The sequence below is a fragment of the Harpia harpyja genome, chromosome Z (genome assembly GCF_026419915.1).
Source record: "Harpia harpyja isolate bHarHar1 chromosome Z, bHarHar1 primary haplotype, whole genome shotgun sequence".
In the NCBI taxonomy this organism is placed as follows: Eukaryota; Metazoa; Chordata; class Aves; order Accipitriformes; family Accipitridae; genus Harpia; species Harpia harpyja.
Genome location: NC_068969.1, coordinates 71,218,388 through 71,238,646, shown reverse-complemented (window position 1 = coordinate 71,238,646; position 20,259 = coordinate 71,218,388). Strand labels below are relative to the sequence as shown.

The 20,259-nt window shown below is 44.8% G+C and overlaps 1 protein-coding gene and 1 long non-coding RNA gene across 2 annotated transcripts; one reads left to right on the top strand and one right to left on the bottom strand.

Annotated features, from left to right (window-relative positions):
• Window positions 1-361: 361 nt before the first annotated feature.
• LOC128137401 (uncharacterized) lies at window positions 362-8,111 on the bottom strand. Its single transcript, XR_008233686.1, has 5 exons — window positions 8,031-8,111; window positions 5,388-5,472; window positions 4,250-4,382; window positions 822-986; window positions 362-567 (listed from the first exon to the last, which is right to left on the bottom strand). It is a non-coding gene; the product is annotated as an uncharacterized LOC128137401 (long non-coding RNA).
• A 6,521-nt stretch (window positions 8,112-14,632) lies between these two features.
• Window positions 14,633-20,006, top strand: CTSL (cathepsin L). Its single transcript, XM_052778290.1, has 8 exons — window positions 14,633-14,718; window positions 15,208-15,343; window positions 15,668-15,790; window positions 15,870-16,025; window positions 16,379-16,603; window positions 18,160-18,328; window positions 18,673-18,790; window positions 19,587-20,006. The coding sequence occupies exons 2-8, from the start codon at window positions 15,218-15,220 to the stop codon at window positions 19,684-19,686; spliced, it is 1,017 nt and encodes a 338-aa protein (XP_052634250.1). The 5' UTR covers window positions 14,633-14,718; window positions 15,208-15,217; the 3' UTR covers window positions 19,687-20,006.
• The last annotated feature ends 253 nt before the right edge of the window (window positions 20,007-20,259 follow it).

The following is a 20,259-nucleotide window of genomic DNA, read 5'->3' as shown; positions in this document are numbered from 1 at the left end:
CTCTGATGTGGTATGATATGTGCCAGCTAAGAGTTCCTTGTAATTGCAATTACCACATAAAAGAGAAGAGACACTGCAAGTGAATACAGAGAGATATGCAACTGTATGAACTCCTGTTTGTCATGAGTCAGTTATAAGCAAGCTGCACCTTGCAGTGGGAAGGTGCTCCAGCCACCCTTTACACAAGCCCTAGTCTAAGTTAGTGCAGTCCCAGAGCCAAGAACAGCTTTGATGCTTGCTTTCTCATTCTCAAATGTTAGAACAGTATTTACTGCTGCTTCTATCCTAAAAGTCACCCAGACTAAAACTGCAGGTGCTGTACTTCAGTATGAATCATAGCGTAAATATCACCACAGTCACCGCTTGTCACAAACAGGTTTATTTCAAAATGCCATTGCAACATTCCTCCTTTGTTTGGCTGTTTTACAATCCTTCCTCAACTCCTGTCAGCACACTTGCTGTTGGGAGGTGAGAGAGATGGTCTTGTTTTGCCCCCCATCACCCTTGGAAGCACAATCTATTCAATTCACCTGTGAAAGGAGGTGAGGGGTCTCTCATCTGACCATTCTGTAAGACAAACAAATGTGGTGATTTCACATGGTCAGGTTTTTTTGCAACATAACCACATACCTATGACATCTCATTTCCTGCATAGCCTGTATGCGATGCATTCTGGTAAAGTAAAGGGAGGTGTCTGGTGCAGGGAGACACTCGAATGCACTGCTGCACTGGCTTACGTCTCTGCATGGTGACACTGGATTGCACAATCCCCAAACCACAGAGCACAACATGCCCTGACCCCATCTCCTCCCCTCGCTCACCTCCTGTCTGTCTGTGCAGGGGCTCTGTAGAGGTACAGAGGGCATGGCAGCGGTAGCTCTGTGCCTGAACAGGAGGGACGTGTCTCTCAGCAGAGGACCTATAGCCATTCCACTGCCCCTTTGCAACCTTGTGCCTTCAGGCTATCTGTCAGCTAGCGCAAGAATCTGGTAAACGAGCACAAATCAAAAAACAAAGTTGTGACCTATTTAATGGGAAAAAGACTACGTCGATCCAAGATACTGGCAAAACTTGTTTAATTGCTATAGCTGCTAGCCAAGTAAGTCATGTGTGGACACACGCGTTTGAAGTCACCATACTAGCCGGGCTGCGGCGCAACATGCTTAAACATCTCTGTAAATGCTTGGCTGGACGAGAACGTATCTAGGCACATGCTACTTCTGCAGCAGCAAAAAGAGTCTGGGAGTTGTTTCATCTTTCAAAGGGAAAGCATAATGCCTGCCTTTGTCCAGCAGTCTGGGTGCTGTGCCCATCTGTGTTAGTGGGTGTGAATTTACCCCATTCTGCTCAGGCTCCATACTGAAGAAGGCCCTATAGAGCAGACAGTGCTCCACTGCCTCATGCTGTCCTTTCAGTTACCATCTCCAAGTGGATAGACAGCTGGGCTTTTCTATCAGGGGAAACAACTTGACAAGAAGGAAAGCAAGAGTTTGCAGGGATGTTTACAGCACGGGGGATGGCTTTTTTAGCCAAAGATGGGGAAAAAAAAAAAAAATCAACACATCTATTCCAGCCTGAGGAAGCTCAGAAGAAATCAAGTTCTTCAAGTGACAAAAGAAAGCTCTACAGACGCTGTAGTACAAGAAAGCGTATAAAGCAAGGCTCAAAGACAAATGAAAAAAAGGCTCTAACAAGGTCTATGTAAAACAGGAGCCTTGATCTGCTCTCACCCTGCCAGTTTCCATGTACAAGTAATGTGACTGCTAATCTCGTCTGTGAGTGGTACTGCTTCATCAACTCTGCCTAAAGAAAATCCTCAGCTCATGATACTCAAAGCCTTCTCCTCCCCACATGCAAGTGCAAATAATCTCTGAGGGAAGAACACCAGGAGGGTTTGGAAGAGAATGAGAAGCATCCCTCTAGCATGAAACACATTGTGCACAAACAGCAACACCACCACCATCGACTCACCATATTCAAGCCCTAAGTTTGGACTCTTTGGACACTGGATGTATATAGCTATGAAATACTGCTGTAACTTCCACAGGTTGGAACAAAACACTAATGATCCTTATACTCTGCATTGCAGAGTAGCACCTGCAAAAACTGCTGCATGAACTTCACAGCAGCTTTGGGGCAGGGAGAAAATTTCTTCTCACCAGCTCCACTTGGCCTCAATAGCGTACAATTTGCTTACACATCTCTTAGAAAGTTGCTAATTTCTCAAGTTATGTGTCAAAAATGTCAGGTTACTTTCCATTTAGTCCTCTGAGAAATACCATCTTAAATTATACACTCTTCAAAACACACTTTCTTCAGTAAGACTGCATATGTGTGCCCTATAATTATTTTTTATTTTATAATCTTCATGAAATTTAGTGCTACAGTGCTGAAAAAAACCCAAGGCACTGTATTACAAGTGGATAAAAGACTTGGTGTTATCAGCTATCCCCTGAGCAAAAAGTATTAATTCTGCCATCCCACTGAAACAGACAGCTTAGCTGTTTAGGGCTCCACCCAGCAAACATTTAAAAGTGTGTGTGTAATTTATTCATGTGAGCAAATTCACAGAATTACATGAAATCACCTCTGTGGATAATATTACAGGGCATGCTTTTTTAATGTCTTCAGAACTGTGATGGCTGGAGGTTCATGCCAAGTGTTTTAGAAGTGGCATCTATAGAAACAGGAAAGTGTTCTATTTTTAAAATTCATATTAAATAATGGATTCCTCATGCAAAATGAGTGCTTTTAGTGCTGATCCTTTCAACCTAACTGCTTTTCTAAGATGTTTGGTTAGAAAAATTATTGATGTTTATTATCATTGTTGGTTTCTGCTACTGATGAGAAGTACATTGTCAATCATACTTGGCAGTCGCAGGGTGTTCAATCTTTACAGGGATTTCACTTACCCAGAAGACTTCACATAATCAAAACCAGTCAAACAGAAAAGCAAAACTCATTCTGCCTTTGCCTCCTCCTTTGTCTGCAGTCTGCCTGCTTGCAGTGCAAAGGCTTGATCTTCCTAGCCAAGGACACTGCACTGCCCTTTTGCTTCAACACACCAGTTTTTTTAGAAAAGAAGTGCAGGTAGGAATGTGCTCCCTCTTGCTCTTCATAGCTATGATTCATCATTTCAACAATTTGTCTGTCTTCAGTACACAGGTAGCTATAGGATCTTCTGCAAGTAAATGAGAGAACCGGCTGTGGAGACAGCTGGGCAATATGGATGGCAAAAAAAAGTGGTGGGAGGCCACCACCAGTGAGTTGTCATTATCGTTGCATCCCTCTTTTGTCTCCTGTTCCTCCTTTCCTCTCTGTACCTCTTCCCATCCCCACTGAGCAAGAGAGAGCTGATAGTCTGGAGCTGTACATGCTCAGACGGGGGAGCACCAGCAGCTGCTGAGCACTGTTTTGTGGCAGCTGTGGTCTACCTGGCTTTCCCCAGCAGACACTCTGGTTTGGTTTTCGTCTCTCCTACTAAACTGCTGCCTTCCAGGCAACTTGAAGATTTCTCCTCCCTTTCACACCTGACTTGCAATGGCCGATGTGCTCAAAAGATACAGGAGAAGGGAAATAGAGATATGGATGATATGATGCCCTAGATCTTTTATTCTTAGAGAAAAAAACCCAGAAGGTACTGATGGTCTGACCAACAAAGCAGGAGCAGGGCAAGCATGAATCTCACCATTTATTCTGCCTTGCTTACCTAGCAAACTCTTACTGCCACTCTTTGAGCTCAGCCTACGTAAGGAGGCAGGATAAGGCGCTGTGTACTTCACTATGATTCACATGAAACTGAGTATTTTCTTGTCTTTCTAAAACAGGAAAACGGAAAAAGCTAGTTGTGCTGTATTTCTGCTTGCACTCCCTGTTGATAAGAAGCCCCTGCTTCATGGCACACTCAGCAATTTAGTAAGAAAAACACTAGGGTCAGTAACTTCAAAAAGCTATTTGAGAAATGTGACATAACCCTGGCTGTTCCCAGAACCCGTGGGAGGGAGGTACAAAACAGAAACGTGGGGGAAAACAACAGGCAACAGGCAGGTGAATTACGCAGGTACACAACTGCAAGTATGTAACTGAAGGTGGGGATAAGATTGTCCAGGGACTTGAGGATAAAACTGTTTTCTTATGATATATCTCACCTACTTAGCATTCATAAAGAACCACACACAGCCCCACTATCTGCAGTCTTATCAGAAAAAAAACCCCACTGCACACTGCAGCTTGGTTTCTATGAATGTACCTTTGCCGTAGTATGTGAGAACAAGTAGCGAGCATCCTCCACAATTCCTCTGCTTGAGGAGGAGAACAGCAACAATTCAGCCAAGACCTCACTGGACCATGGTATTTCCAGTCTGTTGTTTTCTCCTCCAAGCCTGTAGTGAATTCAGCATGCAGAATTACATCTAAGCTGATGAATTACACACCCAGGTGATGAATTCTTGTAGTCTTTCCAGTGTTTTGCAAGAAACAAATGGTTCTGGGACTTTTTCAAAGAACATACTAACATTTTTATCTTAAAAAAAAAAAAAGCAAAAAGGAAAAATCAGCTTGAGAATTGGCTTTCATCCTCTGCCCCCACAGTTTAGGCAGCCCTGCAGTGACACATACGCTGCTTTGTCAGCCTAAGGAATTTGTTTCTGCAGCCAGGCTTTAGCCGAAAACATACAATGTGCATTAACAGAGTATCTATGGTGGCTGCTGCCCTCCGCATCTCTCAAAGAATAGTGATAAGGTAAGGCTGACACTTAATGAAAATGAATTTTCCAGAGTGAATGGTCTTGCTGATAAAGGTTGTGGGCAGGAGGGAAGAAGAGCTTATTTTCACTCTTTTTTTGTTTTGAAGTAGTTGAGGCATAAAAGTGCACTATAAAGGACTATGAACTGACCTGATGGGTAGAAGAGAAAAAGCCAGGGAAGACGTTAAGAAATCCCATGTATTCTACTTAAGCCAACTATCAGTCACTTCTGGCAACTCTGTCCTTTTGTTTGTCTTCATTTTCACTCTGCATGAGGAGCTGTCAGCACACAACCTTTGTCACATGAGGAAAGGTTAAGAGAAAGACCACTGGTGGCAGAGGGGCCCGCAGCCGAGGAAGTGGACTTCTACCTGGCCGAGGTTACCACAGGAGGAGCAAACAACCTCAGTGGCACCGGGTTTGTACAAGATCATCTGCAAGGCACAAAATTCTCCCCGAGCCCAGGTGAAAAGGGCACGTTACGGCCGGAGCTAAAACATGCAGACATACCCGTCCTAGCCATTCTGGTATCATTTAAAAACATGTGCGTATCGATTCCTTTTTAAAAGCAAACCTGGAAAGTCAGCCAGTTATCTGAGTCTGAATTTTCCAAACTATCTTTTAAAGAAAATCTGTACCTACCAGCCTTTGTTTGATAGTTCTTTAGGTGTTGATTTAATGTTTTCAGTCCCCTTCAGGCAAATCAGGCAACTGAAGACTAGAATACCTGGAAATGGACAATGTTTTATACATAGTTTTTAAATGTAGCCAAATACAGAAAGAAGCATGGGCTAGTCTCAGCTGGATTTTGCCACTTCTGCTTGGCTTGCCTTTCAGCGAGAAGTAAAGAAGAGGAGGGGAAAACAGCTTCCTATGTGGAATTAGAAATCTTTCCAGCCAGCTCAACCAAGTCTAATCCAGTATTTGATTAGAGAATTCTGTAGTTTTAATTTCAACTACTGCTTCAGGGGAGAAATTTTGAATACTATTATGAAGGAGCATTTTAATTTAAATGATCGTAGTATACTAAATGCAGAACACCACTAAAGCATGATTTTCCATTAATAGTTTACCCTTCTTTCTGGGCATTTTCATGTACATTCCATGAATGGTTTAGGACAGAACAAATTCAGCCCATTGAACAATACATGAAACAATGTGTGTGATGTTATATTTGAGTTACAGATATATTATTTCATGAAACAATTATTGGTAATGCAAAAAAAAAAACCCCACCCAAAACTGATTCCAAAAATACTCTTCTTGCCAGGAAAAAAGAATAATTAGAAAAATATTTTATATTCATATTTACCACTGTACATATAGTCAAATTAGTCACAAAATAAGGTTTTATAGGTAAACTCTAGACTGCTAGTGTGGAGAATCTTCTGTAGGTTTCTTCCTTTCTTTCCCCCTTCCTTCCTTTCTGTCTGTCTCCATTGGAGTGTTTGGGGATTAAGCTTTTGCAGCCAGATTGGGAATGTACCTAGTCCTAGATCCAAGTGTCAGGACTGAGGGCCTGTGTAAATTTGCCTGGAAACCTGCAGCAAAGAAAGCCTCTGTCAGCAGAGATGGTAGCTGGAGCAGCCTGTGTTCACCCAGGCAAACTATTTCCCACGGTGGGGAGGAGGAACACATCAGCCAGTGGCTCCTGTGCCCCCCCCAGCGTGGCTGCCCCAGCCTTTGCCAACTATACAAAGCAGAAGGGAGCCCAGACTGTTCTCCCTTAAACACAGCCTGTGTTTTGAACAGTTATTCGTTTAGTCAAACACAAAATCCTTAAAAAGAAGTTAACTGGGGAAGAGGAAACAGCCAGTGCTGTGTTTGGATTGCAGTGTGTGCTCAGCTGTCTGCCTTTCATGCTAATGGGAGGCATTTGGGACCACTATCAGGGGGCAGGGGAGCAGAAGGCAACCCAGGCATGCAGCATCAGAGCAGCCCCTGGGCAAAGGGGTTCCATCACCACCTTACCAGCGATGGGCAAAGGTCAAATTTTTGCATTAAATCATCAGTATTGTAGGTAATGAGTTGGTTGCGAGCCAGGGTGTAAAACAGCTTACTTGGCTGATACCTGAGTCTCTGACTTACAGCAGTACTGCTCGGGGAGGGAAGAATCCACAAGTAAAGGACACTGCCATGTGAATGATGAGGCTTGGACTTGAGCAGGCCCGAATATTAGGCAGTGGGGCCACAGTCCAGCACGGCTGTATGCTACCATAGGCACCACAGCGATCACCCCATGACAGCCCACTTTTCTAGCACTGCGTGACCACACACCAAGAGATCACCTACTATAAGAGCAGAGGAAGACTCGGGATGAGAAGTGATCATATGAATGTTGTGTCAGTCATGCACTGTGCTCTTCTGCAAGCCTAAGGGTAAGGTCTAGTGAAATCCTTGTGGATGTTCCCATATGGAGCAAGAGGAAATTGCATAAGCTTATAGCTACTCATGAGACAAGTCAGAGAAGCAGCGTTCAGCCCTCAGCTCTGCGGCTCCTGCACTATATATGGCCTTGTCATGGAGTCATCAAGACACCACTGCAATGTGAAACAGTATCCTAAAATACCTTGTTTCATGCTGGCCACTAACTAAACCAGCTTCATCTCACATCTAGATCGTCGCTTTGCACACACTCACTTTCAGTGCCCCATGAGGAACCAGCACAGAAGTCCTTTTCCTTCTGCTGTGCTATCCTGAAGCTTCAGGGTGTACATTTCAGATGCTCCATGGGTTGAGGGTGATCAAAGAGGGAGAGATCAAAAGAAACTCTGCTCTACTGATAGTGAGAAGATTCCAGTCAAGCCGGTCCTTGGTGGCCAGAAAGGCCCTATAAAAGACCTGGTGTAGTGTGTGTCTGCCACAGTGATTAAACAATTATTAAAGTATTTGAAAGGATTATGTAAATCGGACAGCAATTACCAGCATCCTGGTAACTGGGCTGAGTATGCTTCAACTGGCTCTCAGAGACAGGCAAGTCAATGCGTATTGCACTGATTTATATCACGTCTGTTCACGTTCCCAAAATGAGCTAACCCTTGCATTTATTTTGATTAGCAGAAGAGGGAAAAAAGACGCATTATGATTTACCATGGCCAACCTCTGCACTGAAGAGCCTAGAGTGATCTAACCACGGGTCACTCATTTGATTTCAGTGGCCACAACGGCGTGGTACTGCTTCTTTTTGCTTCAGTCTTCCCATTTGTAAAGCGGGAATAACAGGAATTGTAAGTCACCACTGCTCTTACCCAAAAAGCACATGCACGGGTCTCTTTTTCCTCTTACCTGATTTTCAGGAAAACAAACTTTAAACCAGTATTTGATTGTTTAAATTGCCTCTCTCCTCTTCTGCCAGCAGCTTTTGTTTAACCATCCCTCACATGATCTGTTAATGAAGCCCAGCCTGTAACTTCCAAGTTTAAAAATAATTCCTCACATCACTCACAGTCTCTAACCTTATCATGGGAAATGCTTTCCAGCATGTCAGCTTGCCCTTTAGACACCACTGCTCCAAGAACAACAGCAGACAGACAAACAGATTTTTCTTTTATGCTCTGCAACTGTTTACAACAGCTTGCAGAAGCACAAACATTGCACTCGAGCACCTGAAGATTTGTACTTCTCTGAGCTTTATTACTGCTTCTGTTTCAAAACAGAAATGTTGGATCATTGTTTTTTTAAATCAAAATGTGATTTCAAATATTAAATAGTATATGAAATACTCCCCAAAGCCTTCTTTGAATTCTGTTAAAATGCCTTTACTGTGATCTCTAGAGTAGAGATGGGCAGTAAAAAATTCATCTCGGTCAGAGGAACTTTACAATACAGACAGGATTTGCAACTTCCAAGTTGTTACAATAAAATTTTAAATTAAGGGAGTCAGGAAATAGTAACTACTCTTGTATAAAAATTGAAAAAAATATCCTTTTTAGTATAAGGGAAAAAAACCACCAATGTCCTTTAAATTTTAGAGAAACGTCAACACAATGTGGAAATTATTCTATATTTGTGAACTTCTGCATCACCAGTTTAATATGATACTTCCCCACATCCTCCCACTATTTCCCCAGGTTAGCTTTTAAAATCACAAATCTCCCCAGACTCAGAAATTACTATCTGACAGAAATCAGGAGGAGACACTGAGTAAGTAAAGAATGAGGAATCAATCAAATTGAGGTTCGAAATCAAATCAATCAAATTGAGATACGTGAGTTACACCGTGGTCAAAGCTTCAAAGCTGACTTCAGGTATGACTCAGGACTCAGTATTTAGCCTCCCTAAAAAAAATACAAGTCAAGGTAAAAGAAAAAAGAAACCAAAACAACTGATTTTTTCCATGTGTACAAAAATAACTTCATCAGGAAACCTCACAGGAAAATAATAGTGCTTTTGGGAAACCCTAACCCTGAAGCAGTGGCAATACTTAGGACCCCCACCCAGTCTTTCTCGGAAGGCAAGCAGTCCCTTGCATCATTTCCCAACTCCTGTGACCAGGTAAGACATTGAGATGCAAACGAAGTCGCCTTTGCCTCGTGGGCCAGCAGAGAAGCTGGAATGCAGTTTCTTATCTGGCACTTGGGTGAGGAAATGATGGTTCTGGGAGATCACAAGACCGCTGAAAACAATGAGGTGTTTCAGAAGGGTTGTGTCTGCTCCCCAGCCATCTCCCCAGGTCTTCAGAAAACTCTCAGAACCCTATCTATGTTCCCTTGAAGCAGATGCTGCTTCCTTTTCTAACCTAATAATGATGCAACTAACTTCATTACGGGTGCTCCAGCTGAAGCACTGTTTGAACCTTTTTTTTTCTTACCACGGAGAATCCAAAACAAAGATTCTTAAGTGGGTACTTATGAACGTCGTTAACGCTAGAGGGACATTATGAACTCCAGAGCCACCTCAGATCTTCGGTAAGGAATGCCCAAGTTGGGGAGGAAGGCTGGTTACTTTTCGTGGAGCTGCAAGGAAGAAGGGAAACGGCTCATGCTTTTTTGGTAGCCTTTTTACCAGCCATGTTCAAATCAAGTTAGGTAAAAAAGTATCTGCAGTTCCTAAAACTTTTCTGAAACTGGCAGTAAAAATAAGTCTTAAAGTGAGTAGCATTTCTTAAGATGGCATGGGGATATCTGTTCTGTAATTGTCTTCTCACATCCTCCTAGCTTTCTGAAACAGTCACTCTGGTGTTGGAAATTCACTGTGCTTTTTTTCCGTAAGCAGAATCTTTACCGCAAAATAGAAGAAAAACATGATTATGTTTCTGAAAAGAAAGTTGACCTGTTTTTTTGAAGTTTCATTTTCCTAAACACAAATATGACCCTGGCATTTCTTACATATAAACCAGATTCTGGCATGTAAAATCAGCACAGTGCTCACTGCAATATACCTGTGCTTTTCTAAACTGGATCAATGTTTGGGTGAACAGAAGCACATGAGATTGGATTTTTTTTTTTTTTTTTTTAGTAAATCTAATAAAGATTGGTCGGTGAAAGCTTGCTCTGAAATACAGTAATTTGCATCTGAGAGCAGACAACACTTTAAGATACACCTTGACTAAGAGCATGCTGCTGTAGAAGTCCATTCTTAAGTCATGGTGCAGTAAGCTAAAATGACAGAAACCAGATTTAAGCCAGAGGACTTTAACCTGATATAAACAAACATATTCACAGTCATAGCTTTTTAAGTAAGCCAGTCCAGTTTTTTTTTATTCCAGGAATGAAGATCCTGAATTTAGTCTTCATAGTAATAATGCAAAAATCGATGTTTACCTAAATAAAATGTCCTTCCTTTGCTGTTTGGATAAATGGCATCCAAACAAACCACTTGTTTTTATTTCAGTAAGGATCATGGCACTTGGGTTACCTTGAGATAGCTGGTCTGTGGGAGCTGCTGGTGCACACACTCTTGTCACAGTTAAGTGTGACCTAGCTTATTCTGTTTACATTGCACATACGTTTTTGATACACTGCCAGCCTGCTGTAGCTTTGCAACTCAACTACCATTACAAAGGAGCTTTGCTTTTCTGATTTCTGGGTCTTTTCTTGGCAGATACAGGTTGGCCCTTTCCTCTGCACATTTGTACTAGTAGAACAAAGAAGAAAAAGCATTTAAAAGTACAAAACAAGTTTCAGAAATCCTGGGTTCAAATAAGTAGAGTGGTTCCAGAGGGGGAGGATTGTGCTGCACACCTGGGATGCACAGTGGCAGCTGAGTTCATGTTGATGAGATGCTTCCCTGGAGATCAATGCAGAGTTCACCCCTCCAACTGGAGAGGCAACACACTGCTATGCGAGCTCTTGAGACTATTGAGAAATGCACGGCCTCTGTCATCTGGTAACTTGTAGGGCCAGATAAGCTACAGGGCGGTTGGCAATCTTTTGGCTGTTGCAATGAAAACATGACCAGTTATTAAAAAGTGTTGTTCCTGCATCTTAGAAGAGTGGTACACCTTTGGCAAAATAGTTGGAGTTTCACATATATAGAGTTCCTCAAAAGCTGGGTTTTTTTCAAAGCAATTTGGAAAGTTACCCTCCAAAAAGGAGAGATTCAATTTAATGGACAAGGGTCTTCTTCCTTCAAAGTTTTGATCTTTAGGTTATTGCAGAAAGGACTGTGACTACTGTGATTAGCATGGCTATCTAGGTCTCCTCTGGACCAGATGGCATGACTTCAGTTGAGCTTTTGAGCAGAGGGACTGAAGGAGCTCTTGACTTCACCCCTTCTCTCTGCTCACCTGGAAGGAGTGCTTTGCACACAAGACCCCCACGCAGCTGCTAGTCCCCACAGAGATGTTTTCAATAGAGCAAAGACTGCTGTGGCTGGTGTGACTGCAGCAGAGTGTCACAAGGTTGCACAGTTTGATGGAAAGCGATTTCTAGAAGTACCTGCCCAGTTAATACCTCTAACTGCTGCCACTGACCCTCTGTTCACTTCAACAGACCACTACCACGCTGGGCTTGCAGTTTGGCATGTGAACACAACATAGTGCACAGACAGTAGCAGTAGGAACAGTGCTGGGACAGAGGGATGTCTAGTAGCTGTGCACTATGGCATTTTTAACTTGGCTGAAATCATGAACAGTCTCTGCAGCATGGCTGGCAGTCTTCACAGTGATGACAAGATAATACAACTCTCGGAGAGTAAATGTTTGTCCAGGAGTTGGAGGTACTCCTAGGCCAGCTTCCTATCACAGGTTTCTAAATGGCACTCTTGTGATGACCAGGTTCTGACCATAGCTGTTGCCATGCTGACTTCCCTTGCATATGCTTATGTTTCTGCACCTGGGCTCCCAGTCTTCCTTCCCAAAATACCTGGGGAACTGATACGTCCATGCAACAGTTATGACTCAGTGCAAGCTGAAGTCAATGTGCTGAAAGTATTCCTGTCTCCTTCAAGAATTTCAACAAACTCTCAGTTAAGATTTCCTTGTGTATGGTAGTTAAATAAACTTGTAGGGTGAACTTACCTTCTTAGTAAAAATGGTGTCTGGCCTTTGTGTGTGGATACATGCACTAAGAGCATTCACAAGAAGAGGCAATGCACTGGTATCATGTTAGCTGACTACACGGTAACTTCCCCAAAGAGACAGGACCTCATACCATCTGGAAAAACATTGGTTTGTCTTGGTGCATCTCAGGGCACATTACAGAGCAATAGACATGTGATTTATGGTGCAAGACCTTCTGTAATTTTGACCTTACCTCCTATCATGCCAGCTAAACATCTTGCCCTTTTTGAACACAAGCCCTTGTCCATAGTTGATTGAGAACTTAATTGTAGCCTTTAAATGCTTAGTTGATACCAGATACAATTGCAGAAACAAAGCTAACCTAAACAGGACTAAGAAGTCCCATTGCACAGAAAATATCAGCAAAAAGCTGTTGAGTAAAAACTTTTCAAATCTTGCACAACTCAAAAAAAACCCAACCAAAAAACCTAACTATGAGTTAATCAAACTACACGAAGTTCATCTAACTCTCCCGAGGTACTTACTTGTGAATTGGTTAGGTAGTGAAAAGTTTCATGCTGGAAAGATACAGACACACAGTCTTACTCAGTGCATGCATTTTCATTTTCCTTTACAAATAAGGAAATGGGTCATTTTCTTTAGAAAAGGCTGGTCTGGAAACTGTTGTTTGACAACTGGAGATACAAATGGTTGAACAGAACACACAAGGATATCTAGCTTAATTTTTCAACCCCCCCCCCCCCAATTATTCAAACTTGTGCAAGCGTGCAATGTTGATTGTTGCCGTGTATGTCACACTCTTTTTCTTCCTTTCAGAAGATGTTTCCATGATGACTGGACAGTCAGTCACTAGCCATATAACACCTTAAGGCAAAACAAGAACTTTCAGAAATTTCAGCCACAAACACCACTAGAAATTTGATAACACAGCTTTGCAAAACAAGTAAATACTAAAATGATGAGCAAGTAATTCCTAAAAATTGTAATGCATCCAGTGTGCCTTTGCTGCAGTCCTATTTTGAAGGAGTCCTTTCCATGTTTTACATTCCTGCTCAAAGTGGCATGGCTGCACGTGTATAAACCATCCTGATAGATCAGTCCTGAGTGTTTATGTGCAAGCTTTCACTTAAGTAAGTAGTTTAGCTTTTAAATACCTTCTTTTCTCAGAGGTTTTACGAGGCTCGCTTATGATTACTTAACTAATCAAGAAGCACCATTGTTAGGTGTATTTACACATTTTTTGTGGAATCAGGACACTAGTTCGGTGGCAGAAGACTCACACGGGTGCTTTGAAAAGACAGGACAACCCCTCCAACTTCTTTTTATGTGTTTGGCTCTGTGGTGCTTCCTTGGGCCAAAGATTGCTCCTGGGATAATCTGGGTAAGGAAACATGTATCGCTTGTTTTAACAACACACTGCGTGTCTTAAGGCATCAAAAAAGGGAGAAGCACGTATCATATGATTTCTTCCTTTTTGCTGTTGCGCAACAGTCTACAAACCCTGTTTTTTACTCTAAATACGTGCTTTCAAGTTTGCAAGCTAAGGCCTTCGGCAACGCTGGCTTTACAACAGTTTAAGGGGGAACCTTGCACAGGTCTTGCAGTTATTCTACTACTAGGGGCACGGTCCCTCTTAAAAATCAAAGTCTGTCTACTGCTGGTTAGATGCGGACGAAATCCACGTGTAAATCTTTTAGTATCTCACCAGTGCTGCAGCTCTCGGTGTTACAAGCAGTGTTTTCCAGTAGACACTGCGGGGTGCTGCGCACATAAACACTAGCCACGCTGGTGGTGAAACACCAGAGAGTCACTCTCACCAGGCTCGGGTCCAAAGGCAGGAAAAAGCAGGTTTCGGGTATTAAATCAGGAGAGAGTAAAAAGGGCTTCCCTGGAAACGTTTCTCGTACCGGTGCAACCGCCACGCCGCTGGGACCCTGCCCGGGGGGAGATGCTGCCTCATACCTGCCCGGTGCCAGCCTGAGGGAAGTTTCCCTTCCAGCCGTGTCTCACCAAACCCGCAGCGCGCTGGCGACGGCCGCAGCAGCGGCTCTCCCAGCTGGCAGCTGGCTTGCGGCACGGCCTGCCACCCCTCCGAGGGGGCACGGGGTGCCGAGGCACGCACTCCCGGCCGCTGGGCGCCCGGGAGCGGACGGCACGGCAGCCGCCTCACCGAGCCGGCCCCAGCGACAGCCACCGGGCGGCAACATGGCGACGGGGCTGGGTCGGCTACCGCGAACGCCTCCCCATTTTTCTCCAGATCTTGGTTTTCTTTAGTCTGACAGTTGCCAGCCCCTCCGAGGCCTCTCGCCCCGGCGCAGACCCCCGCCCTCGGCCGCGGCCCGGGCCCCCGCGGGAGGCGCGGCGCGGCGGGGCGAGGCGAGGCGAGGCCCGGCGCGGCCACCAATCGGCGCGGCGGGGCGGGCACGGCGGCGGCGGGTATAAGAAGGGCCGCGGGGGCCGAGAGCGGCCGGGCCGGGGACTCTGGGGGAAAAGCTGCGGGGGTCGAGCGAGGTGAGCGGGGCAGGGCGGGGGCTGCGAGGCGGGGACGGGCGGGCGTCCCGCGGGCCTCGGCTCCGTCCTTGTTCTGCGGCGGGGCGGCTCCCGGCGGGAAGGGGTCGCCGTTCCGGCCCCTTCCCCGCGAGGCTCCTGGCCTGGCCGCCCCAGCTTGTTTACGGCCGCGGCCGAGGGCCCCGCTCCCCGGATGGGGGCAGGCAGAGGCCGGGTCAGTTCGTGGGGCCTCCGGGAAACGCTCGGCGGGGGTGGGGGGGCGGCCGGCCGGCCTCCCTGCGCGTCCGCCCGGAGGACTTCGTTCGGGGTCCGCGGCTTAGCTTTCTCCCCTCCCGTGACCGGCTTACGAAGGAGTCGGGGGACACGCGGTGCGTCGGCGAACGGGCTCGTTTCGGGCCCGGCATCCCCCTCCGCGCTCAGGGCTGTGAAGCAGAGGGCGGCGGCCTGCCGGCGCGCTGCTCTGCCTGACGGCCGCTCCTCCGTTCCCGGCAGATCTGCCAGCATGAGCCTGTGTCTGACCGCCCTCAGCCTCTGCTTGGGACTGGCCTTCGGTGCTCCGAGAGTGGACCCCGAGCTGGACGGCCACTGGCAGTTGTGGAAGTCGTGGCACAACAAGGACTACCATGAGGTGAGCGCCCAGTGCGCTCCGCTGGGCCCTGCCCGCTGAGTCACGTCTGCTTTGTCTTAACGCGGGCCGTGGTCCGCGCTGGGGAGGGATAACCCCCCTCTGCCTCGGTCCCCTTGCTGTGTCGGTGCGTCGACACAGCTGGTCCGGGCTCTTTGTTTTTTTTACGGGGGTGGCGAAAAGACCTTATCATGAACGGCGTTCGGGCTTCCCATTCGAGTAGTCTACGCTTGCCCAAGTATACAAGCCGTAACAAAGCGCATTATCGTGCCAGTGAACTTTTGTTTGAACAGCCTCCTTGAAGCATGTTGTTTTCTGGCTCTTCAGAGAGAGGAAAGCTGGAGGAGAGTGGTGTGGGAGAAGAATCTGAAAATGATTGAGCTCCATAATCTGGATCACACACTAGGAAAACACAGCTACAAGTTGGGAATGAATCAGTTTGGTGACATGGTATGTATAAAGGCGTGAAACACAGTTCTAAACAGCGGTGCGTAATAGATGGTGACTATGTGTCCTGAATTTTCTTCAGACAACCGAGGAGTTCAGACAGCTGATGAATGGCTATGCACACAAGAAGTCAGAAAGGAAGTACAGGGGATCCCAGTTTCTTGAGCCCAGCTTCCTGGAAGCGCCGCGATCAGTAGACTGGAGAGAGAAGGGATATGTAACTCCAGTTAAAGACCAGGTATTCTCTGATGGTGGATATTTACCCAGTTACAGGTCCAGTTTCCTGAATGCTACCTCAACTTCCACAGAGGAAAAACACTTTGGACTTCTTTAACGAAGCCTAGTGCAAGCTTACTAAATTAAGTGCCATTTTGATAAAACTGCTGGACCCCTTTAGGACCTTTCAGGAGTTCTGTACTAAATGTCCAAGAACTGAAAAGGCTGTAGTATCTTCATTTGTACAAGCTAGAAATCTGAAACTGAAGTTGGTCTTGTGGCCTTTGCATTTTTCATGTTCAGATCAGTGGTAAGGGAACTGTAATTGCCTAATCTGTCCGGATTTGTAACTTGTGATTTCATTTCTCGCTTCAGGGTCAGTGTGGCTCTTGCTGGGCATTCAGCACAACAGGAGCTCTTGAAGGGCAGCACTTCAGAAAAACGGGCAGACTTGTTTCGCTGAGTGAACAGAATCTGGTGGACTGCTCTCGCCCTGAAGGGAATCAAGGCTGCAATGGTGGTCTCATGGACCAGGCTTTCCAGTACGTGCAGGATAATGGGGGAATTGATTCAGAGGAATCCTACCCGTACACTGCAAAGGTAAGTGTAATAGCTGAACTTGTATTGCAGGTGTCACGTCTTTTGTGTGGACAAACTATGTGTTGGGGAAGCTCATACCTGGAAAGGAAGATGTCTAAGCAGTAATCAGTACATCTGTTCTTCCTGTTGCATCTTTCCTAAGAAAACTAGAATGACTGCTAGCCCCAGTAGGCATCACATGCTGCACTGGTCTCTGAGGTCAAAATTGTACCAGACCAGCTGGAAAAACTAGAGCAAATATTTTTATTCCTCCCTGTCATTGCTGCCCTCCTGTTGGACATCATGCCTTATCTTGGTTGACACACTAAACCAGGACCCAGCCCTTGTCAATGGTACTACTTAATTGTGGGGGTGCAATTCGGCTTCCCATAACTGAGATATTATGGAGTTGCTACCCATAGACCAGCTAGTTCTTGCAGCTAACATGATTTGGTTTTTAATAATAGTGTTTGGCAGTGCTTTATTTAAGTTCTGCTTCTGGACAACATGTGCAAAAATGCAGATAATGAGCAGACTTTTAAAATAACTCTAATGATCTACCAAAAGTTAAACAGACAGGAGAGAACAAAAGAGCAGTAGTAAATTGTGGTATCACTTGAGAGCCCGTGGTTTGGGCTTTTCACCACTTGGAGTTCTGCTCACTATAGAGCATCTTTCCTTGCAGCTTATTTTGTGTTGACTGAATGTGCAATAGCACTGCCATTTGTTGTGAGCAACATGGAAGCCTTTGGATTTGAGTTCCTGTTCACCTGTATCCCTGTAATCTCAATTTTTTTCCTGATCTTGGCTCTTCCAGAGATCCCAGTTGGTTATAGGAAGTGCCGAACTTGCTGAGTACAGTAAGCAACTGAGGTGTACTCTGTGTTCATTTAGTTGAGGGGAGGCAACTTAAGCACTAACCTTACCACACAGGTAAGGGCGGGATGTGCTTACTTCAGTCTGTTTCAATTTTACATGGCCTGACTTCCAAACTAGGCCTGCCTCCTGAGGTAAATGCTTGTGGCACTAACCGTTCAGGCTTTATTGAAAAAAAAAAAGTGAAGAAGCACAAAATACATGAAAGCTGTATATAAGGTCATGTAATACAAATGACTAACTTTCAAATCATTCTGTACAGTTTTTCAAACTATGACAGACTAAAATTTGTGAATTTTAAGTGCTTGCTCAATGAGCAGTTTCTGGATTGCTTTGTAATTAATGAATACTTGGTGCTCTTCCAGTGCCCATTAATGCACTCTGGGCTTCTTTCCTCCCTGAAAAGAGATTTGTCCTCCCCACCAAAGAAGGCAGGGTTCCAGGATGTGATAGTGCTTTGCATCCCAGTAAAACTTTCCTTTTGGGCTCCACTATCCTTTGGTTTTTCTGTACCTTTGAGAAACTCAAAAGCAGCTTCTGTGTTCTCCCTCTGCTCTTCTTTCAAAGCACTGCTGAGGCAATTGGATCCTCTTCAGTCCCTTGTTTTCAAGGCAGCAAAGTCACAGAATGTCTGGTAGTTCCTGTGCTCACCTGTGTGTTAAGTGGAGAACTATGTAATAACTAGGGCTTTCTTTATTTAGGATGATGAAGACTGTCGCTACAAGGCAGAGTACAATGCTGCTAATGACACTGGCTTTGTTGACATCCCTCAAGGACATGAAAGAGCTCTCATGAAAGCAGTAGCAGCTGTGGGTCCAGTGTCTGTTGCTATTGATGCAGGCCACTCTTCATTCCAGTTCTATCAGTCAGGTGGGGATTTGTTAGCAACTTGCATGCAGAGAACTCTTTTTTTTTTTCTGGATACTCAGTATTCATTACTGTTCAGTTTAATAGGTGAAAAAACACCAACTATGGTCTTGTGACATAGGACGCAATCACGAGTCCTTTTAATTCTAGTCCAGGTTCTCCATGCTTTGTACTTCTCTTGCATATGTGTGTACTTGTCCTTCAGTTTCTGCCATGATACACTGAAGACTCCTTTCTCTGACTCTCAAGAGGCTGTGCAACACTTAATTTGAAATACACAGCTTCTGGTGAGGGAGAAGGGTTTCCTGCAGATGAGCTTGTTCATGTGTGAACTTATGCCTCTGCAGGTGTCTACTATGAACCAGAGTGCAGCAGCGAAGACCTGGACCATGGTGTTCTGGTTGTAGGTTATGGCTTTGAGGGGGAAGATGTAGATGGGAAGAAATACTGGATTGTTAAGAACAGGTAAGATCTATCTCTGTGCCTTGTACCCTTTGGGGGTAGGGGAGAAGGGGAGGTAGTTTGTCACTTGTAGCGGGGGGTGGGAAGACAGCAATGATGAAAATCTGCATGTGGAAAATCTGGAGACTGTTCTCAGATTGTATTGTATGACAAAAGTTAAACCTGACTCATGCTGCTGCAGCCTAATAAAGTAGGCCCAAAGCAGCAAACTCATCCTCCTGCTTTTTCAGTTAATTCAAGGAAGCTCAGCACTGGAACAGCCCATGAAGATAGTAGATGTTAAAGTGGTGGAGCAGAGGGGAGCAGGAGGAAACCAGGTTGTGGGGGTGTAATGGATTTTTTTTGGAAGCAGAGCACTGCTGACTTGTGTGAAATGGGGTAACACGAACTTTAAAGATGGAGTTACCTCCTAGGTTGGAGGGAAAACAATAAATGCCAAAGGGCATGTCACATGAGCTTGTCTCATGTTCTCGGCATTACTGGGGCACCACCCTCATGCTGCTTGCAGTCTTGGTCTTCCTCTAAAGTTGGCTGGGAGCAGTGTCTGAGCTTCAGGCACTTGTAATCGAGGATTGCACATCAAGGTCTCCACCTAGTGAGAGGATGCCTGCACCCTTTATTTCTGTGAGCTTGGGGTACCTCTCCTGTAACACGCACTTAATTGCTGGAAAGCACTTTAGTTTGGCTGCAGCTATCTTGATTTTTCTCCACAAATGTGGATGGCAGCAGTTTACCTGTGAGGGGGAGGTAAATAAGTCTTTTCTGAACATGAAAACAAACCCTTTACTTCTGTTTTCAGCTGGGGTGAGAAGTGGGGTGACAAAGGATATATCTACATGGCCAAGGACAGGAAGAACCACTGTGGAATAGCAACAGCTGCTAGCTATCCACTTGTATAATTTGAAGACTGAACATTTCAGTGAATGAGGGGTTTTAAACTGAATGACCAAACCCATGCTCACACATGTGGTAGACTTGTATCCTTCAAAAGTCAACCTGATTTTTTTTAAGCTTTTGAAGTATGTTTTACATGTTGGCAACATGCCACATGTTTTAAATTGATGTAAATGTTGGTATGTAAACAGCTTGTAATATTGCTGGCTTTTAACTCTTAATCTAATAGATTCTTCTTTGTATTTTTTCCTTTTTTTTTTTAAATTGCGATGTGCCCAAAGGTTTACTTTTTAAATAAACACTTGAATTCCAGTGTGTACAGATGGCTTGGCTTTTTGGTCTGCATTTTTTCCACTTGGGACTTTTATGAAACAGGCATTTATAAACTGAAGCCTATATATGTGCCTCTTCATCAGTTACTAAAATGCAGCCCTAGCTGGGAATGGCTAACAGCTGTTATAAAATGGGGTGTAGTATTTGTAACAACTTATTTAAAATGGGGAGTGGAAAAATATCTTAACTAAAAAAGTGACTGAAAATCTGACCCTTATTCTTTGAAACTACTTGCTCCCCAGAAT